We start from the raw sequence: 25,442 nt of genomic DNA, 5'->3' as shown, positions 1-25,442 counted from the left end.
ATTTCTAAACATACATTAAAAGTTTTCTTGTACAATGGAGTTATTAGTCTCAAAACTTGTTGAACAGTTTTAATCTTATGAAATTTCTGATAACCTAAATGGGATTCGAACCCGAGACATTTATGCCGGTTTCAGACTGGAGGTTTAGCCCAGTTTCCGAGGGTCTCAAAAATCTAAATAAGAAACAATTTTAATGATTTTCAAAATCTAATGGACAATTTGTCCTTAATATCCAATTCTAAACAAAAATTTCCTAAAAAATCGTGCCTGATAAGGAATTAGAGAAGTTAAGCCAGATGGCTCAACTCCTTAGGTTTGAAACCTTAGGTCTGAAGCCCGTATTACATTATACCAAGTGGTTTTCTACCTCACTCATTAATAATTTAAATCTCTTCCTGAAAATAAAACATTTGATGGGGACAATATTGTTAAAGAATCAATTAAAGTTTGGATTTTTTTGTATTTTCTTCAATGGCAAATCCCCCACAAATATAACCTCAAAAATACATTCAATAAGCTGTATAATTATAAAATTTACCAAAGTTTTTTCAGCACCGTAGGACATTTTGCAAAACATAAACTAAATTTCACAAGCAGTGTTGGATGTTGTATTTTCTAGGGGAGAAAATGTAACATACCCAGAATTTCCCATGTTTTTGTGCATCCCATTTAATGCTCTACGGGATCGGAATTTCCCGCTCGGATTAAATTGCAAATGTAAACTCTTGCATGAATTTTCTCGAGAACAACTCTCTCATTCGGTCAAATCGATAAAATTTACACCTATTTTTTGACCCACATAACTAAGGGATTTGATACATTCGACATAGGAATTTATATGACAAAAAAAAATGCAAAATGAAAACAAATAAAATATTATTTTGGAAAAAAAATCCTCAATGCGCATTTTTATTTTATGGGAATTTTGTTTTTGTTTCTGACGGAAGGAAGTGGTGTAAGAATATTAAATTTATTGGAGATCCAGGGAGATGTCCAGAGAGATACCTTTCGTCCTGGTGGATTAAATCGCGTGACGATGGTAAATGGTAGAAGCGAAAAAAGAGCCGGATGTCCGGAGTAATATGAAATTTACATTGATGGATGTTGGTGACCATTAGCACACAATTTAATTACGTTCGAAGTAAATTTTTAATTGATACCACAAACACATCCAATACCATATGATAAATTAAGCGCACTTTTCATTTATTTGATGGCACAATAAAATTAATTTGATTGCAAGTTAATTAACATTTTCAACTCTATCCAATGGGTATCCTGTGATAGTCAATGGCCAAATATTCTCACATGAGAGAAAATTTTGGTAATAGGGAAAGCTTGCAGATTAGCCATTTTTCTGCCAAAAGAGGTTGAAATGTGGGGAAATTCTTGGCACAATTTTCACATTCATCTGCAGTGATATGAACACCGTAGAGGACACATCAATGATTCATTGCACGCCATTCCAATCATTTTAACCATAGGGGAAATCCTCAGAATATCATCCAATTTTCAACCACTTTCCCTAACTCCATTCTAACACTGAGAGAAATTTTTGAAATTCTCCTTAGTTTGAAGATGCTTTAAGGAAAATATACACGGAGGAACCAGAAAATCAAATGAAAATAACTTCAGGCGCAATGTTTAAAAACAGGAATTGCTCAAGCGGAGTTTCTGGAAAAATATAAATTTCATTTTAAAATTGGAAAACCTAATTTTTCAAGGAAAGTCTGTTAGAAAATAGAGGTGATCGGAATGTAAATATTATGGAACATTGATCGTTATGAATGTGCATTAATCGTCTGATTATATTGCATCAAATCTAAGGGTATTTATATAAAACTATGGATAATTTATCTTACAACTTTTCCGGATAAATAAAATTTTATTTCTCTCTCTCTCTCAAATTGTAATTATAAAACTTTCCTTTATTAACAAAATTGTATCATAAAAGTTTCTGAATGACTCAAAAATCATAAATGAGCTTTATATGATGTTCGTAAAACCGTAAACCAGCATCATGCACTCAACGCATGCAATTATAAAGTTTCATGTGAATTCAAATCATATCTTCCAAAGGACTTTTCCTCCAACTCCAATTGCCTACCAGCAATTTTCATAATTCGTCGCCTGCACATATATGTATATATTATAAGTTTACTTACAGTAATTTTAATATACGGTATCATTGGATGTAGAAACGTTAAATCTAAATTCCAAAACAATTTATGTTGATTGAGTTATTCCTGTAAAAGTTATGGGAAGAAAACTTAACATCACACGGCACAATTATCCAACTTTTTGCATAAAATTCTATAAATACTTGAAGTTTAGTAGGGAGAAGTGGGGCATCTTTATCTTGGGATACTTTTGAATTAGGTTTTTTTTTTACTTTTAAATGATACTGGACTTTAACGTGTTATAATTTAACTCTACGCAGCAATTATATAATTTTATTATTCATTCCTTTTAAAAATAGGATAAAAAAGCTCAATTTCGTAGGTATCCCAATTCAAAGGTGCCTCACTTCCCCCTTATTTGCAGCGAAATAAATAAGAGTCAATATTTGCTATCGAAAGTTCAGCCTCTTTCTTGAAAATTAATAATTTAGACTTACAATACATATATTTGAAAGCAACGAATGTTCTATGATTATTACTCCTATTAACCGTAAACCCTCGTAGTTTATTACAAAATTAAATTATATAGCAAAAAGTTATATGGCTTAAAGAAGGAAAAGAGTTTATTGATTTGCAAAACTTTAATTTTCTTTTCACACACAAAAGTTCCTTCAATTCTATAATGCTTCTATTCCACAACATATCAAGAATATACTGTGAAAAATTCCGATCCATTTTCCATATAGAAAAATAAGGATGGATTCAATCTTTTTTGCAACTTCGAAAATATCTAAAGGCATCTACACACTACAGAAATTAATGTCCATATTGAAGAATTTTTGCTACACAAGCGTTGAAAATTTACTTCAATATAGACACAATTTTTTTTATGTCTATAAGAGGCCATAAAGTCCTCTAGACATTGGAATCAATTTTTACGTTTCCATCTATAGAACTGCAAGTACTTTCTTTCAAAAACGCATTTTTTTTACGAAGAATTTATGACGTTGAGTTCATAAGAAATAACAACTCTTATTTGTAACGTTTGTAACCCTAGGACTTTTAACGATAGAATACGGAAAGCTTTTCAGTATTTATTAGAATAAATATTTTTGGTCAATTTATTATTTTAATTTATTGTAAAATACAAAATGGCCAATAAAACATTGTATTGTGATCAGTAAAAAATGGTCATCGTCTATTCCGCAATGTATCTTCGTAGGTCAGTAAATGACACGAAACCCATCATAAATCACTTTTAACTTAAACCATATTGTACTAAAAATGCAAATATGATTCATAACGCCTTACCCTTTGTCAAGAGTGTGTCACAATTTTTAAGCAAAAATAATTTATTATTTCCGTGTTAATAAACTATAACTTATTAAATTTAATTTTTGCTGACCAAATTTACTGAGTCGTAATATAACCCAAATAGTTCTACATTTTGTTTGATTTGTAAGGCAAACATATTTGTTCGCTTCCAGTTTGAAAGAAATATTTTATGCAAATTTATTTGTTTTGTACAAATCAAATTGATTTTTTTCATTAAAAAAAACCCCAATATTCTAGAAAAATTAGATGAAAATTTGTGTCTATAAGTAAACCATTAAAAATAACGGATTCTTTCTTTTCGTTATGTATTGTTTTTACAATACAATTTGACAAAAAATTATTTTCATAGATTAATGATTATCTTATTTATTTTTAAGAATGTATTTTATTTTTTTAATGGATTTTTAAAATAGGATATTGGTCAAAATAGGTCTTAAGGCTTAAGGTAAGAGGGATGGGCATGGGCAAACAAAAGTAAACCAAATAAATTTCCAATAATACTTGACAAAAGCTTTATAGTTTTCCCCTGAATATTGGTTAAAAATGTTAAGATGGCGATGGATACATGGATGAATGAAAAATTCCTAATTCAAGTCATTAAAAATAATATTTAATATAAATTCCTAACACTAAGTTACCTATTAAAATATGTAATAATTTCTGGTAACTAATTGATTCTTATCGAGAGAAAAATTATTAGTGAATCTTTAAAAAAAAGATTATAAATTATCGAAAGAAAATTAAAAACTTAGATAAAAGTTTGGTTGAAAATATTTATCTAAAAAGTTTGGTTGAAAACTTAGATTTCCCCAACGAAATAAAAAATATTGTATGTTGCAGTAAAATTTTTGTTTTTTGGGTCCAATGGGTCCAATGGAAATTTCGTACTCTCCTCAACTCCCGGTGTTCATTAGTATTAGGTGAGATTCTTAACAATCTCACCTACTATAATCCTAACAAAATTTCATGTCCTCCGATCGCGCTCAAACTTGGCCAAAATGTGTTTCGCCACTTCCTGATCACGAATACATGGGGGGCTAAGTTACGTTCCCGGCCGGCCGGCCGGCCGTCCGGCCGTCCGGCCGCTCTTTGGAGCTTAATAGCTCCTAAACTAAAAAAGATATCGACTTGCGGTTTTAGGCAAAGGTTAAATATCGTATGAAAATTGCAACATGGTGCATTGACCCCCCACCCCCCACCCCTCCTTCCGCCATTTTGAAGACCCCCCTTTTTTTGTTTTCTCAATAGCTCCGCCCCTATGGCATCGAGCGGGCTCAAATTTTAGTATGTTATAGCTGGGCCTTAGAGCTTTCTATCAGTACCAAACTTAAGGTCCCCTGACCCCCCTGACCCGAGCTATAAGGGTCCAAAAAAAAATTCTTAAAATGGCCATAACTCCGGTTCTAATTGTCAGAATTTAAAAAATGAGGGCTTTTTGGAAAGCTCTCGTGAAATGCCACTTCCCCTTCTAACAACGCAAGTTCATAAAACCACCGCTAGGGGCGCTATTATTAAAAAGAAAATTTTTAAATCTTAAAAGTTAAATAACTCAAAAATTCCTTATGCAATCGGGCTGATATTTTAGTATGTTGTAGCCGTTGATTATACCTATCAAACAAAAAAAACCTTAAGTCGATCCATTACCCCGGACCCGAGCTATAAGGGGTCAAAGTTCGAACATTGACCGGCCTCTATCTCCGGTTCTAATTAACATAGCGGCCTAAATTTTACCTTTTTGGTTTCGTCTCGATGAGCACTTTCAGATGGAAGTTTAAAAAGTCACCACAGGTGGCGCTGTGATAGCGTCAAAATTCATCGAAATTCAAAGTCACTTTTCTCAAAAACGGCATTGTGCAAGTTAATGAAATTTTAGTATGTTGTAGTCCAGTCTAAGACGTTTCCAAAATGGTGCTTATGCGCGCTGTGGTTTCAATAGAACCGGAGATATGAGGGGTCAAAGTTCACGAAATTTAAAAAATCATATCTCCGGTTCTATGTGACCGATTTTGATGAATGAGGGCTTAAACGAAAGATCTCACCAAATGCTACAACTTTCTAGAATATTTGAACTTCGTGGGACCAACACCAGGGGCGCCACAGTCGAAAAACCAATTTCAATATCACATAACCTCAATTATCTCGACTGTCGCTGAACCGATTTTGATGATTACTTCGACACAATTGTAGAACACATTTGTTTCTACATTTCGTCCATACATCATTTTCCGCTCAGACTACGCTATCACTCCGATTTTGCCGTTTAAGTGTGAAAAAAATGATTTTTCCCATAATAACGCTTTGAAATCACTCAGATGCCAATTTGACTGCCTCTACTCCACCAAGACACTTAAAATAGGGTTTTAAATGGAAAGTCTCACAAAATACAACAATTCTTTGATATAGTTGAAGTTCAACAAATGACTACTTGGGGCACTCTGGATGAAAAAACGAGTTAAGAAACAAAAAACCTCGCTTATCTTGGCTTCTGAGTAATCGATGAGATCATGTTCTATGGGAAAATTATAGAGAACATTCTGGTCTACATTTCACCTATATATCACTTTTCTGCCAGTTCATCCAAATCCTTGATATTTTGGTTTAAATACAAAATTTGCATAATTTCACGAATTTGGTTCAAGATAACTGAATGGCGTCTCCCAACTTCAGCTCTAAATCGAATTTGCATGCACTCCGAGCTATCTCACGTTAAGAATCTCACCTACATAAGCCGGTTAGGATTATCTGTCCCTTTATTCCTCTTTCAACGTATAAGGTTCACTTTTCTCCAGAGCTTTCGACCTTGGTATCAGTTTTCTTCATACTTCAGTGTACTCAACCCTATAAAGAAGACCCATACCAAAGGTCGAAAGCTCTGGAGAAAATATTTAATCTTTTATTTTGAAAGAGGAATAAATTCTTACTAAACGGCTCTACATACTAGAAACAATTAAAAAGAAACAATACTTTTTTAAAGAAAATATTCCCTGTTATTTTAGTCAGAAACGTCTTTTTAAAGCAATTTTTGACGAAATTTCTTTCCTGTGCGAGGACGCTATAACAGCGGAAGAGTTGAGAAAAGTTGGAGACGAACTTAAAAAGTTCTTTCACAATAATAGAACATTAAAAATTCAAATCATAAATACTTGAATGGAATATTTTGGTTTTATAAAATTGTACTTTAAGATCACAAAATTATAGTATTAAATGGTCGCAATCAACTCTATACCAACTATGTCTAATCTGGGTTTCAAATTATCCTATTAGAGTTTTAAATTGTTGGACATTTATATAGTAGTAGATTTATATAGTAGGATAGTATGTAGTAGTACATTTATATAGTAGGATAGTCTAAGAGTCTATGTCATATTAAGGAGCTTCTTCTAATTATGACAAGAAAAAGAGATAGTAATATTATAATTTGCGAAATTCTAAATAATTAAAAGCGTAGGAGAAAGTGCCCATGCTTGATACCATTTAAAGCTTCGTAATGACTAAATTTTTCTTATGTTTCTCAATAAATGTGATTCCGCAATATATTTTAAAAACTGGCCACTTTCTCATAGTTTTTAAAATATAGTTGCGATGAATCACATGTATATTGTGAAACATAGAAAATTTAGTCATTACGAAGCTTCCAATGGTATCAATCATGAACACTTTCCCCTAACTCTGATAATCTTAAATTGAATTCATTTAAAAAGCAAAGCAATAATAAAATCCGTTACCCTTATAATATTTAATTATAAATAATCTTTAATAAATGTTTCGAAGAGAAAAATAAGAATTAAAAAATACGTGCTTAAGAATTGAAATTAAGATAATCAAATTATTAGTTTTGGAGACAAATTAAAAATGTTTGGCGAATTGATTTAGGAACAATTAATTGTCCAAAATTGTTCGGAAGGATTGGGTTAATTCTGGAATGAATTTGGGAAAATATTTTCAAAAAAATAGCCGAACGTCGATTATACATTTATGCCATTTCAAAAATAAATTAAATTTTAAGAAAAAATTTCATTAAAGCAAAATATATTTTATAAAGTATGCTTGTAGGGGAAAGTGCCTCTGCTTCGTACGATCCCAAGCTTCGTAATGACTAAATTATTCCTATGTTTCTCAATAAATGTAACTCCGCAATATATTTTTAAAACTGGGTTCTGCCTTGTTGAAATATGGGTGCGATCGATGAGGCACATTTATTGAGAATTAGTAGGAAAAATTTAATCACTACGAAGCTTGGGATCATACTAAGCATGGGCACTTTCTCCTAGTATTTTTTTCGAAAGGAAACAGAGCCTTATATATTTTGACAGGTTCAATTTTAAGAAGGGTTGTCAGACATGTGAATTTTGTTCTAAACATATTGAACAATAATATTTACCAATGAAGATAACCCAGTCAAATTCAAATTTAATAAGTAATAAAAAACAAACTTGTAAATTTTTAATGAAAGAGTTATATATTTTAATAACTTAATCATGGTTTAAAGTGTTTTCTTATCAATATTGCTTCATTTAATGGCCACATGAAATATTTTATTGGCAATGTAAAATTATTTTATTGACAAAAAATATTTATTCCGTTTATAAATTCATCAGGTGATGAAGATTCCTTCTGCTTATCGTATTCCGTGAGCATGATATTACATAGAACCATGTACCTTTAAATCCACCTTGTACAACTATTTTATTAACCGTAGTATACCTAACTGCTATATACTTATAAAACGAGCACCTCTTTTTCTCTAAAGAGTATATCAAGAAAAAACAATAAATAGAGTCAAAGAAAGGTGGTTAGAGATGAATTCTTGCTCTTATATGCAAGTAGAATATTTTGCGAAAAATAAAAACATTAATGCTAAATTCCATGTGAATATTTTGGGTTCCTTTTTTTCTGGGAAAGAAAACTCCGCCTCTAGAGAATATACACTATAATTTATTCATCCAGCAATTCTGCATCACCAATCAAATGATTTTCCGCAAAATTTCATTCTAGCACCTTTCGATTGGATTCTCGTGAAGCACCCCATTGAGGTGCCTCATATGCAAAATAGTTGTCTATCAGCATTAACTATGCATGAGATCTTATTCGTGGTGTTGCAGTACAACCTGAGAGAAGTGCTTTCCAACTCTCCATAACGTTTGAACAAGATACACATTTGGGATGTGAGGAAAATTCCTCAGGGGAAAATGCAGAATTCACCTTTTCTGCAATTTCATCTCGATTTTTCATCAATAAAGTAGACAAAACCTCGGATCTTTCTATTCTCTCAACTATATATCCTCCTACTCATAGACAATTACCAGGAAAAACCACTGAGGTGAAAGGAAATCTCAAATGAAAAATGTGTGTGTGCTAGAGATGAGGTTTAGAATTAAATTTTAAAAATGATTTGAGAAAATTTCAGGATTAAATTGATGATGTCACAGGGAGAAGCAGAAGCCAAGCTAGAGGGAATGTAATTGATTTCTTCAGCGATGAAACAGGTGTTCAAAATTTTCACGGAAAGCAAAAAAAAATCACTAATGGAAATTCCACTAGAAATGGTATTCCACTGGTGAATCCTCTTACTAGAGGAATTTTCTACATAACACTGTGAGAAAAGAAAAGCTAAACTCAAAAGCACCCACGAATTTGTTTTTGTCGGTACAGATGACTTTTCACTGGTTCAGAAAACTGTTCACAGACGAAAAATAACCGAGAGGGGGAATAGTTGGAGAATTAAACACCATTCCTTGCTATTTCACATAATTATTCTAGAATTCACCAAAAATTCTTCACCAGGGAATTATTCCAATGTGTCTCCACATTTGTCGTCAAACACGAAACAATTGTTCACACAAAAGCGCCCATGAACGATGAAACTTCGCGAGAGACTGACATGAAGGATTATTGAGCACTTCCTCGAGAGTCAGTGTACTGCAATTCAGCCGCCTGAAGTGCTTGAATATCTCTCCAATTCCAAAAGACTCTGACCAGGAGCATCAAAGCTCATGCGTGGCCCAAAGAAAGCGCCCAAAAGTCCATTCCCCATCACACTGTTCCCAAAATTCCCAAAGTAGGTTTGCAACCTTACTAACTGTTTCCAAAGCCAAGGTGTTGTGATGCAACAGGTGCGATTTCATCATAAATATTCATATCAAGCATTAATATCTGTCGTATTTTCTTCCACACTCCAAATATATTCACTAGTCATCAGTACCGGGGGCAAAACATTCTGCCCAATAGAGTACAATTCACAACAGTGGTTCTTGAAAACAGAGATACCCAGAGTCAGCTGATCTATGATCCAATTTTTGCCTCACCTGCAAATCCACCAAGGTTCTCCAAATCCAAAAACTAAACATTAGCACGGAGATGTTAATTACAATAACAAACACTCAAATGTACGAAAGTGCAATTGAAATGAGGTAGCAAAAATGAAACAAAGATTGAACAGGTGGAATAAAGCTCATTGCAATTAATTTTAGAATTATAGTTCAGTCTTCGTGATTTTGCCCCAATTTGATGACTTCTCTTAGTAAAGCAACAGTTGCAAAACAGTAGTTCTATCGTGGTAAAGAAATTATTGTATTTAGTAAAAAAAAATTGCATTGTGTTTTGGGTTTTCAAAAAGGAGTATATTGAGTATATTTCATATTGGCGTGAGTGATATACTACAATCCCACATGTCAATATGGAAATTGATAGTGTTAAAAAACAGATACTATTCCTTTGGAGAATACTTCTTCTTCAATTATTTCAATGAGTGAGGAGCCAAAATTATACAACCCAAAATCCATTATTAAATTTTCTTTATCAAAATTCTCTTGATAACTTCATTGTTTTCAAAAACCGGAATTCACGCATTTTACACTCATTTCTCATAATTTTTTTTATTCGCAAAACAATTATTAATAATAATTTATATAAAGTGTTTTCCGAAACAATAATATAGTATAAAATCGAATTGGCTCTTTTAAAAAATAAAAATTTTGGTTTGAAATATGGACTGAAACCTGAATTGAAATGCATTACATATTATATTAGGTTATGGTCAAAATCACGAAAGCCGAAATCCAGAAAAGGTCAAAATTCCGAAAGCCAAAAATCGGAATGGGTCGAAATCCCGAATAGCCAAAATCCCGAGAGGGTCAAAATTTCGGAATTCCGAATAGGGCAAAATCCCGAATGTGTCAAAATCCCGAAAAGCCAAAATCCCAAAAACCTAAATTACGATTGGACCAAAATCCTGAAAACCAATATCCCAAAAAACCAAAATCCCGGTAGCCAAAATCGCGACACAGATTTTTTTTCTCCTGGATTTCAATTGTTTCTTATTTTACAGTTCTCCAGGACTGATCAGATTCTATCTGCTGCATGAATTTCATGAAATTTTCAAAAAAATTTGATTTTTCTGGTTTTACCATCTAATCTTATCTAATGATATTAAGTCATTTCTTCATTACTTAAAATCTCACATTTTAGCAAAAAAATCAATCTTGATCGAAAAAAAAATAAAAAAAAACTAATTAGTAGTGCTTTCGCTACCTTAAAATGGAAAATATTATAAAACCAGTACTTTCAACTCTTTCCTAAAAATATTCTATATTTTATCCTTTTCTATTATGTTCTTCGCAATCAAATCAAAATCTAATTTGTTTTGATTATCCATCAAGATAAATTTACGTATTAGATGCACGCGATCCAACACGGGATTATCTAGACAAATTCAGAGGTGGTTTGCAACACCTTTGAAAAAGGAGTGTTAAAAGGCTTTGCATAGTGCACGAACTCGTGACTTGCTGTATCTCTCAAAAGTAGGGGAGACTTGGGCAAAATTTGTCAAAAAGAAAATTTCAATATTCACTATTTTCTAAAATAAAAGAGACTGAGGCTTCAAATTTTTATGATAGATAGCCTTCATGAACCTTCTTAAAGATACAACGTTTCAAGGGATTCGAGGAAGGATTATGTAAAATAAAAAATTATGAAATTTTGAGCCCTATTTTTGGAATATTTGGCTTACAGAAGATATTAATACTGATTAGCTCAATTTAAGTACATTTCTCGTTAAGATAGAGAAAAATTATCTTCGACAAAGTTATAGAGAAATAAATTTCCTATAAACATTTGTCTATTTGATATTTTTAACGTTTGCGAGAGTAAAACGTCACAAATTATCCGAAGACTGACAAAATTTGCCCTAGCAATTTTAAGAATCTCCCGAATCTCCACAAAATCGACTTTTAGAAAATTATTCGAAAATCACATTTCTTTCGAGATAGAAAAAAATAGTCTTCTGCAATGTTGTAGAGCAGTAAATTTCCTATAAGAATATGCTCATTATAAAACGTTTAAGTTTTCTCAGAGCTCGTGAAAGAATTAAATATGCGTTTAGAAAAGTTTTGCCCCAGTCTCCCCTACTTTCGCATCATTTACCGTTTACCGATTCCCAACTGATTTGATCTGATTCAAAAATCAGTCAAAAATTTCCCCAAAATTGTTATAAGAGTAATAGAATTGATTTTTGGACAAAAATTATTTACTGATTAATAACCGGTTCGTTACTAGGTCTTAATCAATTTAAACTTATTTATAAATTACTCAAAATTTTGCCCAACATACACTGTAAAAGTCATATAATTGAATTTTGGATAAAAATTTCAATTATGAACCAGTCCATAACCGATTAGAAACAGTTTAAATTCATTAGAAATTCCAAAACCTTCCCAACGAGTTTAATTATGATACTATTCCGTTGGGAAATACGCACCCTGCAGCCTTTTTTAGCCTTTAATCCTTGCTTTAATCTTTAAAAAAAACCGTTATTAGGAATGATTCAATGGTATTTTCAAATATGGACAAAATGTCTGCTCAAAAATCTTCTAAAAAAATCCAAAATGAAAAAAATGTATTCCTGAAATCATTTTCGAGCAAGTCGAAAAAAAACATGGTATTCGAGCGGAATAGGGAGAAGTGGAGAAAAATGAAGAGCATGTTAAAGATCTCTGAGTCGACTTATGGGCGAGGGCCTCTCTAGGGTCCAAGTCGCTATCTCTTACCGTTTGGTCTCTAGGCGTATCAACGGCCGGAGAGACGGATAGAAGCACTGACGGACAAACAGCATGACATTATTTTCTCAGAAATCATCTTAAAAGTGGAGATATTGCTGAAAAATGTGGTCAAAATGGTTGAGTATTTCGCATTTAATCGATCTTCTTTGAAACTAATGTTTAGTTAGGTTTTAATCGACTTTATAGGTTAGTCAACTGTATAAATCTCGCTGAAAGTGATTTTTTGATCATATTGAGTTTGTTTTTAATAGTAAACTTAGGATAATTTCCCAATTTATTAATTTTATAGTAAGATGGATCAGGGTTTAGTTTGAGATTGGGTTAAATAAACTTATGATCAAATGATTAATTCTGCACCCAATCCGCCTTCGCAAACCTTCATTAGCCTCTGTATAGCTCATATCCTTTATCCATGCGTTATTAAACTGAACTAGGCCTTCTAGTATATCTTTTCCTTGCTTGTGAAATTAAGTTTGTTTAGTGTAACTCTTTAAGATACACGGTCTTAAATTTTAAATCATAAAAAAATCTTTTTTTTTTAAACTAATTATAGGAAAACGTAACTTTATAATCATAGGATTTTTTTGAAGACTTGCAGTTCATTTCGCTCAAATACGTTACAATATATAACATTTACTGTCTGAGAGGAGCATGGCTTAGGGCCTTGACAGACATGAGGATTAGCCGAGAGACGGCTTAGTGTAATTATATTCAAAATAACAGTTAAACCACATTTCTATCATTTTGCACTAAGCCGTCTCTCGGCTTAAGTCTTAAGTGTGTCGAGGACCTTACAATTTGTATTTAAGCAGGGCATATTCGTCATCTCCAATTCAATCCCTCTGTACGGCATACAGGATTTAAAAAAAAGGAATACGGTATCGTAAAGAAGTCACATGAAATCTTTAACATCGTTCTATATACAAGAAACTCTGTACAAAACCTTAACTCTTCACCATTCCTCCTCGTCCACTCTGTGGCATCAAGAATGAAAATGTTCTACCAGTTGAAAGCACGGTGTACTGGAAAGGTTCTTACCTGCGTTTCTTGCCAGATGCAGAGAACACTCACTTTTTTTTCCTCTTCGGCTCAGCTGTGTTTGTCGCTATTGAAGCAGGTTTTGATGATTGTCGAGCTCCCACCTCTCTCCAAACTCCACAGCAGAATGAACGAGTTGAGTATAAGGTGGCCAGAAAATTCATCCACAGTTAGCTCTTTGCATCCGTTGAGACCACGCGAACGTCAAGCCCGATTCTGTCAGGAATTCCGTGTGACTCTTCAGCCGTGTTCGCGGTGACGCGCATTTCGCGAATTCAATATTTGCCCATAGGGAGGGGGTTGTATTTGTTTTGTGTTCTGAAGTGGGTGGAAGAGGTCAAAGAGTGAGTCATATTTCTGGTCTATCTGCAGTGTGTCTGTGAAATTCTAAAATCACTGACGATTTCCGTGCCCACAATGCTGATAGGGTGTCCGGTGATTTGTCCACATCGCACCACGAAGGAATTTCTGTGATTATTCATCCCGTCGCTGAGCAACTAGCCACATTCATGCTGCGAAGTAAATTGCTCTCGTTGCTCGAGTTCATCATTTAGTTTGAGGCTTTTTGCATACACCATGGTTCTGGGTCGAAGCACTCTCGCTTAGAATTTCATGTTCACATTTATACTAAAAAAAAAATGCTCTTGTAGAATGTACCAAGACTTACAGGCAAGTAATTCCATCGGCAATCTGCAACTTTTCATAATGATATATCCCAGAAAGATTGTGGAATATTTCCACTTCGTCTTTCTCTTCCTTTCACAGTGCGTCAATCATTGACCTTGCAATCCATAGAGAAAAAAAAATAACTCTTGCAAAATCATCCTACAACCGAAATGGCAATTATTGCCCTATAATACAGAGAAATTTCTCCAAAATAAAATTTCACCAGCTACTAGAATTGTCTTCCGAGACTCTTCACACAAAATAATAGAGCACTTCCTTATCTTATCGCTGGCATCGCTACGTGTTATTTGTTATGATGGACACCTACACATGCGGCACATTTAACTGAAATAATTATACCATTGTCTTAATACAATTCCCCAACACTTTCGCTCAGAATTTAGAGAGGCACAGTGAGCCAAATAATGCTGCGAACATGAGTATATATTGTTATGTTATAGGAGTACATTACAATCACACTGAGAACAACTCACCAAATGCGTGTTGAACAAAACTGTGAATACCATAGATGAAAGATAAGTCGAGGAATTCAATAGATGATAAAAATCTTTTTAGGAAACATGACAAACCAAAATTTTTTTATTGAATAATTCTCCTACTGATTTGTCATTGATCTCTAGTGAGAGTTAACAGCTTTTAGCTGTGCTACGCTACTACGCAGGAAGTCCCGGGTTTATTCATATTTTCGGGATCGAAAACCGCATGAAAGCATTATGCATCCACAAAATTTCTAAACCCGAAGGAGATTTCTTTCAGATAAGTTAGATTAAATAATAATAATAATAATAATGCTGGCACAACGTTCTATAGAGGACAAGGCCTTCCCGCAAGGGGATTTCTAGACATGCATTATTATTTTTTCTTGTACGGGATGAGGTTGTCAGATCCATGCCCGTGGAATCAAATGCAGTGAAGCTCACTGGATACAATTCGAACACCTTTAACGCCAGAAAAATAAGTTAGAGCAACGCCGAAATAAGATACTGTCGATCATAGAATGAACTGCGCGCAGGGGAAAAGTAGTCAGAACAAAAGTTTCTAACTGTTCAACCGAAATGCATTAAAAATTATATCCTGTGTCCCTGTATACCTGTATCCCTGAGTTCCTCAATAAATTGTTAAATATTTAAAAATCTAACTTTCAAAATTTCAATTTGAAAATTTCATTTGAAAAAGTGAATTTTTGTGTAGTTTTGTGGAATTTCGGGATGGCAGAACGTTTGAATTGCAATTTTATTAAGATAAATGTCCACTTCATGAACTAGCTCACTTTTGTGTAACCCGTCGGTTTAAATGTTCGAACTTCCAAGGAGTTTTTAGGTAAGTTCTCCCTAATTACCTTCGAATCGGTAAAGCAAAAACCTCAAAAGGACAAAGCTCCTAAATCGGGAAGATTATTACTGAGCAAGAGGATTCGGGATTTCGTCCCATTCTGGATTTTAGCATTAGAGATTTTAACCATTCAAGACTTTGTTTCATTAGGGATTTTGTCTGAGCTTTTTTGTTGAATTTTTTTACCTTGATCACAACTTTTTTTTTAAATTTCGGATAAATATACTTTGAGAAATCCTGACCACGGAAAGTATGTTTTTCTTTTTTCAAAAAAAGATCTCCGAAAATCAGGTCCTAACTGCTGATTTTTTAAGATTTTTAAATGAAAATTTCAATTAAAATAAAATTTGATTATGTAGACAAAAAGGGGTGCCAGAGCATCCCAGGCTTTTGCAAAATGATCGAACTCGTGACATAGATGCTATATACCTCAAAAGTACTTTCACATCATTATCATTTACCGGTTTTCAACCGATTTGATCCGTTTCATAAATCATTCAAAAGTTTCTCCAAAATTGTTTAAAAAGCAATAGAATTAATTTTCGGATAAAAATTATTTATTGGCTATGAAGCGGTTTATTACCGGTTCGGAACCAATTGAAACTGGTTCAGTTTTAAAGGAAATTCCAAGACCTTTCCAACGAGCCCTAACATGATACTATTCGCTTGATAAATGCGCTCTCTAGTCTTTTTTAACCTTTGACCTTGAGAAACCATTATTAGGAATGATTCAACGATATATTCGTATATAAGGTGGAATCACCACTAGAGCCCGGCGCGCGCCGACTGTTAGCCGTTTTTAGCGCGCCGCCAAACTTTTTTCTTAGCCGCCGCCGCCTAAAAATTTTTGAGGCGCGCCGCCGAGCGCGCCGCCAAGAATAACTCGGCGCAGCGCCAGTAGGCGCCACACTGCAACTTTATTTTTTTACATAAATTTTTGTTTTTTTGTTTTTCAGACTGTTCTTTTTTTGTTTAACATAATTTTTTGTTTTTCAGATTGTTTTTTTTTGTTTATGCGTTTTATGCAAACCCGAGTGATATGTAATTAGAAGATTCTTATAGAAAATTTAACGCTATAGAACTTTGCTGAAGATCATTTTCCTCTAGGGGAAAGGCTCATAATTTTGTCCAGTTTCTTATTTTGGACACTTTGAGGATAACATTGGACACTAAAAATAAATTGATTAAAATGATGGATTTTTATTCCAATATTTGATGAATAATGAATTCTATCTAAATATTTGTTCTTTTTGGAAGATTTTAACACTAAATACGTTAAAATTTGAATATGATTTGAGTTGAAATTGCTTTGTTGAAAATTCAGTGTGAGCAATTGCTTATGAGAAATATGACAGAACTTCGTGGCTTACTTCAGTCTTATTTAGTTTTGGTGAAGTACTAACAAAGTTTGCTCGCTATTTTTGAGTGATATTATTGAATATTCATTGAATATTGTGTTGATTCACGTTACTGATGATTTGTACATTTGACCTGAAGTGAGATTTGCCTTGTGAATTATATTTTTCGTGTTAAAAATGGGAAATTTTTTAAGACATTCACCAGTGAGGTGATGGTTCTTATTTTGGACAGGTGTTTTTCTCACGAAATTTCGTGAAGTTTTAGCTTTTGTGATGACTAGGTTGGACAAATGCCTGGAGAAACAAAGGAGCATCATCTCTACGAAAGAGATGTAGCGAAAAATGCCTTGAAAGGCTCCCGGGAAGGTCAGGGAATGAGCGACTCCGCGCGTACTTGGAGTATCGAAGTCAACTCACTTTAATGAATGATATGGAAAGTTTCCGAGCTTCATGTGACATTCTACGTTTCCCTTACATGAACAGGAAGAGGACTTGGTAAGATTGGTTCATCAAATGAAGAACAATGGGCATCCTGTTGAGGTGGATTAGCTGTCCAAATTTACAGCCAAGTTGGACAAATTAATAAACAAGTTGTCCAAAATAAGAGCCAAAGTCACTTCTACATATCAATTCATTTTTAAACGTATTAAAACTAATTTTAATAAAAATAAGACGATAAATAGTTTGCTAAGTTTCTAAACAACCCTTCTGAAAAGAGAGTAACAAGAAATGTCAATTAGTATAGAAAATATCGAACTTCAAACTTGGGATATCGATGCTTATATGCAGACTGTCCAAAATTATAAGCACTTCCCCTATCTAAAAAATGTTATTTTCGAGCAATTTTCTATGAGATGATTTTGTGGAGTTTCTAAAAATTGCTGGGGTAGTGTCAAAGCATGGCATAAGTTGTTACATTTTGCTCACGAAAATGGAAAAATGATCTAGTTTATATATTTCGATAGGAAATTTACTTCTTTACCTACTACTTTGTCGAAGATCTTTTTTTCTATTTCTTAACGACAAATATATTTTAATTTAGTCAATATTGATGTTCATTGTAAGGAAAATATTCCAAAAAAGGGTCCATAATTTCAATATTTTTTTTTTTGGCAAAAACCAAATGGTCAGTAAAAAGTCAAAAGTGGTCAGCAGAAAATCAAATTTGATCAGCAAATAATTCGAAATAATCAGCAAAAATTTTCAATTTTGTCAGTAAAAAGTAAAATTTTGTTAGTAAAAAGTTAAATTTGGTCAGTAGAAAGTTAAATTTGGTAAGTAAAAACTTCGAATTGATCAGTAGATATATTCGAGTTGATCAGCAAAAAATTAAAAATGAGCAGCAAAAAATAAAAATTTGTCAGCAAAAAATTAAAACAGGTCAGTAAAAAATTAAGTGGTCGGTAAAAAATAAAAATCAGTCAGTAAAAAATTAAAAACGAGCAGTAAAAAATAAAAATTGGTCAGTACAAAATGAAAAGTGGTCAGTAAAAAATAAAAATTGGCCAGTAAAAAATTAAAAATGAACAGTAAAAAATTAAATGTGGTCAGTAAAAAATTAAAAGTGGTCAGTAAAGAATTAAAATTGGTCAGTAAAAAATTAAAAGTGGTCTGTAAACAATACAATTTGGTGAGTAAAAAATTAAAAACAAGCAGTAGAAAATAAAAATTGGTCACTAAAAAATAAAATTTGATCATTAGAAAATCAAAATTGATCAGCAAAAAAGTAAAAGTGATCAGTGATAAATAAAATATGGTCAGTAAAATATTAAGTGGTCAGTAAAAAACGAATTGTGGTCAACATAAAATTAAAAGAGGTCAGTAAAAAATTAAGAGTGGTCAGTAAAAAATTAAATTTGGTCAGTAAAAAATTATAATTGGTCAGTAAAAAATATAAATTGGTCAGCGGCCAGTGATAATCCTAAATCAGTTTATAGTGGTGCATTTCCTTCGGGATCGGGAATCTTCGTTTTTTCCATTTTGTTATTTACACTTTTGTTTTTCCCAAAGATTCCCCCTTTGGAATCTTTGTCTTCGGTAACTTTTGTTTTTTGAAAACTTTGTCTTTGGAAATGTTGTCTTTCATACATTTTTCACAATTTTCAGAAATTTTGTCTGTAACAAATTTTGCACAAGTATATTTTATAAATTTCCAAAAATTTCCTTTTTCTCAAAAAATTTCCATTTGCCCCAAAGTATGAAACTAAAAACCTCCCAAAAACAGAAAATTTCCTTTCGTCCCGATAGGTTATACTGTTAACTTCCCAAAACACCCTTGTTCCAAAGGACGAGACTAAAAATTTTCCAAAACAGAGAATTTCCCTTTGCCCCGACAGATGATACTGGTAAATTCCCAAAACACAGAAAATTTCCCTTTGCCCTAAATAACGAAACTAAAAATTTCCCAAAACAAAATTTTCCTTTGGCCCGACCCGACAGACGATTCTGACAGCTTTCCAAAACATAGAAAATTTCCCTTTGCCCCAAAAGACGAAACTAACAATTTCCCAAAACACAGAAAATTTCCCTTTGACCTGAAGGACGAAACTAAAAACTTCAAAAAACACCATTGTGATATCATTATTTTATTTTATAAAATATATTTGTTTAAAATATATAAAAGACAAGATTTCCAAAGATAAAGTTTCCAAAAAACAAAGGTTACCGAAGACAAAGATTCCAAAGAAAAATTGGAAAAAAACAAAATGGAAAAAAACAAAGATTCCGCAAACCCTTGGAAACTATGAGAGATAGAGGCCTCATACTTTACACCCTATTAAAGTCTCCTTTAGGCTCAAGATTTGCGAAATTTCACTTGAAAATAAAGAAAATTACTGCTCATTTTTATTTTTTTATTGACCACTTTTTATTTTTTATTGTCCATTTTTTATGTTTTCTGACCACATTTTATTTTTTACTGCACATTTTTAATTTTTGCTGACCAATTTCTTACGGAATTGAATATTTTCAATTTCTTGTTGACCACTTGTTGTTTTTTATTGAACTTTTTATTGACCACTTTATTTTCTACCAATCAAATGTTATTTTCTACTGCTCATTTTAAATTTTTAACTAACCACTTATTATTTTTTACTGATCACTCTTTATTTTTTACTGATCAAATTTTATTTTTTACTGATAATTTTTAATTTTTTACTGACCATTGTTAATTTTTTACTGACCACTTTTTATTTTCTATTTATAACATTTTATTTTCTACTGATCAAATTTTATTTTTTTTAACCAATCATTAGTAGTTTTTTACTCGCCACTTTTTATCTTTTACTCACCACATTTTATTATTAATTGCTAATTTTTAATTTTTTACTGGCCACTTTATTTTCTACTGACCACTTTTGATTTTCTACTGATCAAATTTTATTTTTTACTGTTTATTTTTAATTTTTTATTGACCATATTTTATTTTTCACTGATCACTTTTTACTTTTTACTGATCATGTTTAATTTCTTGCTGACCGCTTTTCATTTTTTACTGACCGCTTTTAATAAAGTACTGCTCTTTTTTTTTAATTTTTTTTAATGATCTTTTTAAACTTTTAACTGTCCTTTTTTTATTTTTTACTGATCATTTCGAATTTTTTGCTGACCAAATTTGACTTTTTACTGCTCGTTTATTCAATGCCTATTTTTTTATTTTCCATATAAGGTAAAGTATCTTATGTCGACGACTTGAAGATAGACTTTGTGAAAAACTTATGAAAAAACCGTTATAATTTGTGTTTTTTGATAGGGTTTTTACCTAAAAGAAAAGAATAGATCCTTATCTACGCGAAGTATTCTAAAAATTAAGGATCAAAATTGTGAATTAGTTAAGAATTTCACGTACCTATATTTTGTTAACACTAAACCTACCGAGATTTTTCTATACCTATTCCTACCATACCCGGTCAAATTGACCGATACTGATGAATGCTATCAGAGACAATACTATCACCTACTTTCAGTCTGGGATGATTTAGGGAGGCCCCTAGAGTCCATGTCATCTATTTACAGCAAAGAGAACCAACCCCTCCCTCCCCCAGTTAGTAAAAAATCAGTCAGAGGGAAGAATTTTTTTCTGAATTATTTTTTGGCCAAAATAATAGAGGTAGCCACTCAGAATGTTCTGACAACCCCCCCAAAAGTTAATACAAGGAATCCAAATACAATATGGATTTTCTACTCATCCCACTCCATCACCTCCAGAAACCACTCTTTTGGAAATATCTCAAAAACTAATTCATCGATTCCTTTCATTTTTGGATATGTTTTAGAGGTAGTCAAGGCGGACATTTCGTCCTTAGGCACCAATACTGCCCAAAACTTCTTTCTTTCAGCTTTCAAGGTCAGTATTTTTAAACTATTTTAGTTGTTCTATAATATTCTAAAACTGAATAAAAGTGCTTTAGGCTTATACAAGATTTTTAGATCTCTCAAAATAAATGAAATTTTGCCCAAATCCGTCGAAAATCCAATTTCCTAAGCATTGATTTGATTCCTAAGTACCAATTGACCACTGACCTTGCAAAACCCCTGAAGGAATTTTCAGAGAGAATTAGTGTCTGAGAACGAAATGTCCGTCTAAAACATATCCAAAAATGAAAGGAATCGATGAATTAGTTTTTGAGATATTTCCAAAAGAATGGTTTCTGGAGTTGAAGGAGTGGGATGAAAAGAAAATCCATATTGTATTTGGATTCCTTGCATTAACTTTTGGGGGGGTTGTCAGAACATTCTGAGTGGCTAGTTCTATTACTTTGGTCAAAAAATAAATCAGAACGAATTCTTCCCTTCTGACTGATCTTTTACTAACTGGGGGAGGGAGGGGTTGGTTGACTTTGCTGTAAATAGATGAAATGGACTCTAGGGGCCTCTCTAAAATATCCAAGAGTGAAAGTAGGTGATAGTATATAGTAGGTGATTACCTATGTCAAATCGGTCAAATTGACCGGTCGTGGTAGGTAGAGCACATGAAAAAGTTTCTCGAAAAGGACAAAACAAAATAAAAAACAAATACTCAAAAATATATCATATGGACATATTAAGAAAAGTCATGCACTTAAGGTAGTGGCAATTGAACGTCTAGTCTACGTAAATATTAGAAATATGTCCAAAAGGTCAATTTGACCGGGCTTGGTAGGTTTAGTGTTAATAAAATGAAGAAAAAAATCGGCGCGCTTGGCGCGCCGCCGCCAACTGCTTCGGCTGGCGCGCCGGCGCGCCAGCCGCCGCTGAACCATTTTAAAACTTCTGGCGCCGCCGCCGAAACCCTCTGTGCGCCGGGCTCTAATCACCACTTCTCGCCAGTGCCCCACTTTTCGCCACTTATATTGAAATCGCTATTTTTCGCAATTTATGAAATAAATGAGCCGCAAAGTTCTTTGTATTTTTACTGCTACTACAGTTAGAGTTGAAAAATAATAATTATTCGTTTTGTATTTACAATTTTGAGCATTTTTTAAAGTACAGTAGAGCCTCGTTATATAGGTCATATTTGATTCCAGATTTGACCCTTGGGTTGCAGTGTCATTTTTTAAAAATTATCAACGACATTTAGTATTGAAATTGCTCGGCGGCTTCCACTTTCTTTGCGATTGTGGTAACTTATCCTCGCTCTCTTCATTATGGATCACAATTATCACAACTACTCAATAAAGTTTGCCAAATTAAAATAATTATGACAACAATGCATGTCGCGTACTAAAAAACATAACCTAACTTAAAATCAGTGTTTTGAAATCAACGGTCGATAAATTGTGGACTATAGAGCGATGGCCTATAGCGGGATTCTACTGTAATATTTTAAGCAAGTGCATCGAATCCTATATTTCTTACCAAATATACTAAGTGTCACCAAATTTGCATCAAGCAACAAATACCTTTTTGAATAAAAAAAATTGTCTATTGAATATTTTATTACACTTGTGGAATACATAAAATTTGTATTTAGTTAATTATTATTTCATTTTATATTATTTTTATATTAAAATGAGGCATGGCGAAAAGTGGTTTTATTCTGGAATTAATTTTATCACCTGTCGCCATCTCTTTTCAATAGGCGACGCTAAGTTCACTTCGTAGATTCTCAATTATCAAATCTGAATTGTTTACTTGCTGCAATAAATTTACAATTTGATTTCTCAAATAAAAGTGAAGAAAATCGTTTAAAGTTGAGGAAAAAGAAATGCTGAATGTATTCTTTTTATAACATTGCCTAAAATAATCAAGTTTGGATCTTTTCAAGTGGGTGGCGAGAAGTGGTTACAAAACTGGCGAAAAGTGGTGAAAAGTGGCGACGAAGTGTTTATGTTTGAATTGTTAATAAAAATCAGTTTTTTTAAATAGTCCAGTGCAGTGTTAAATTCTAAGACTATTGCTTTCACGAATCTAGAGCCAACACATCTAAGTAGTTTTGTGTCAAATTTGGGTTATCTTGTAATAACAGTCTAAAAGTTATAATGAGATTAATTCCTCTTTTTCCTAAACATGGCGATAAGTGGTTACTCCACCCTAGACGAAATCTTCGTCTGGATAATCTCTAAAACATATCCGAATATGAAAAAAATCGCACGACGCGTTTTCGAGAAATCCCAACCGTTTGGCCTCTAGAGCTGTCGACAGTCGGACGGACAGACAGACATACGAACAGGCGGACAAATAACGTGATGACATTTCTCAGAAATCATCTGAAAAGTGAAGATTTGTTGACAAAAGTGATCTCCAGGGGGTGGAAGGTGGAAATTTTGGGGGGTGAGAAATCGAAGGATTATACTGCCGTGGAGTTCAAGCAGTAAAATTAGGGAAGATATGCTGTTTTCCAGTCTTCTTGATCCATGTTAACCCCTTAAATCGGTAAATCATACGCGTTCAAGTTGCATAAATTTTAATTTTCGTACCAAAACGATTTCTTCAAAAAATCTGTAAAAAGTTACCAAACTATGAGATGCAAAATAATAAAAATCCTATACCTGAGAAAGCTAGATGGAAGTCTCGATTTTTTATCTAACTTAAATCTCATAGTTCTTCGTCAACTCTGTTGGTAAAATGTTTCGCGCATTCACCTACATTGTTTCCGCCATTCACTAAGCATGAGAGGAATTTCAAGCGGTATGTGGCCGAGGAGGCTGTTGTGCTAGGTTCATATTTTGCCCTCCAGTTTGGGGGAGTCACGAAAAAGTCATCTGCGAAAGGAGCAAAAATGCAGCTTTAGATTTCCCCACGTAAAATCCCGTCGAAAATTCCACCTGAATGGTAGAGATTGTGAAATCTCTTCTTTCTTCGCTTCAATTAAATGCTGAATTTCTGCACTTGGAACCCGTTAGTTCGTGTCAATTGTCCGGCTCGTTGCCGCAGAATCGAAAATTGTACATTCGCTTATGGTATTTTAGAGTGAAAGAAATTGACGAGCAAGTAGTGAACAAGGTTCAACCGCTTTATCTTGTTCACTCTCAGTGATGGGAAAATTTTCTAACGCAAATAATAAAAAAAGACTTTTATTATAACAAAAATGAATATTCATCGTATTAATTTTTTAAACAAATTAAAAAATTATACTTTATTACTTAAGAAAACTAGTGTTCTGTTTTACGTTGAGGGAAACCGGTACTAAAATAGCCAGAAAACAAAGTTTTTAATTACTTTTAGTTTGTGAAAATGCTCAAAATAATATATAATTATTTAAATGACTATAGAGATGCATATGGTTTTAAAATAATTCAAGTTAATACAAGTGATATTTCCTTCAATGAGAAATGTTAATAATAAAAAAAACTTCCTAAAGAACCGTTAGAAAGTAATTATAAGAGTAAACGGGATGAATCAAATTTGCCATAACCAAAAAACAAAGTGGATTTTTTGCTGAATAGATAATAGACACTCTGTACCAATGAGTAGTGAAAAATTAAATTCGAGCAGTAATGAAAGAAATTAGTGATAAGCCTAGGTCAACTTATTGTAAGTGAAATTCCTAACGTGAGCCAATTTGGAATGCATGCATCTTTGATTTAGAGCTAAAGCTGAACCCATAATTATGTACTTAAATCAAAATATCAAGAATTCTGATTAACTTATACAAAGATGATAACAAAACAATCGTATAATTATATGGGTGAATATTAGATCAGAATGTCCTCTGTCATTTTACCAAAGTTCTTGATATCTATTGTCAGTTGTTCTGGAATCGAGACAATTTACTTTATTCATGTTTAAATTCGTTTTTTTTACCAGAGCGTTCCTTGTATCCACGTGACGAACACTAAAACGAACAACATGGTCAGACGACAAAATCTAAGCAAAAATTGATATAGAAGAAAAATGGATATAGGGTAAAATGAGATAATTTGGAACCATTTACAATTTGGGACATTTGAGATTTTCTCACTGTTTTAGAGATTCAAAGGGAAGAAATCTGTTCTGTTGTCTTCTTTATTGTCTTTTTCTTCTATTTTGCGGTCTGGGTTTTCTCTTTGCTCATCTGAAACAGTAAGATAATCTCAAGTGTCCCAAATTGTAAATGG

At 32.9% G+C, this 25,442-nt stretch overlaps 2 protein-coding genes across 12 annotated transcripts in view; one reads left to right on the top strand and one right to left on the bottom strand.

The window, feature by feature from the left end:
* LOC129801930 (acid sphingomyelinase-like phosphodiesterase 3b) overlaps positions 1 to 9,377 on the bottom strand; it is a 176,543-nt gene extending 167,166 nt beyond the window's left edge. For 2 of the 8 annotated variants that reach the window (XM_055847415.1, XM_055847418.1), the window contains exon 1: positions 9,086 to 9,377. The gene's annotated coding sequence lies outside the window, so the exon portion shown is untranslated. Of the gene's footprint in view, positions 1 to 9,026 lie in introns of all 8 variants that reach the window. The other 6 variants (XM_055847412.1, XM_055847413.1, XM_055847416.1 and 3 more) reach the window with 5 other exon arrangements.
* A 4,345-nt stretch (positions 9,378 to 13,722) lies between these two features.
* The window catches only part of LOC129801922 (uncharacterized), a 75,647-nt gene continuing 63,927 nt past the window's right edge, over positions 13,723 to 25,442 (top strand). Inside the window, exon 1 of one of the 4 annotated variants that reach the window (XM_055847395.1) lies at positions 13,723 to 14,218. In XM_055847395.1, coding sequence (XP_055703370.1) covers positions 14,162 to 14,218 — 57 coding nt within the window. In that variant the 5' untranslated portion in view covers positions 13,723 to 14,161. The remainder of the gene's footprint in view (positions 14,219 to 25,442) is intronic. The other 3 variants (XM_055847397.1, XM_055847396.1, XM_055847394.1) reach the window with 3 other exon arrangements.

Source organism: Phlebotomus papatasi, chromosome 2 (assembly GCF_024763615.1).
Source record: "Phlebotomus papatasi isolate M1 chromosome 2, Ppap_2.1, whole genome shotgun sequence".
Taxonomy (NCBI): Eukaryota; Metazoa; Arthropoda; class Insecta; order Diptera; family Psychodidae; genus Phlebotomus; species Phlebotomus papatasi.
Note: the sequence above shows the minus strand (reverse complement) of the source record. Positions and strands in the feature narration are given on the sequence as shown.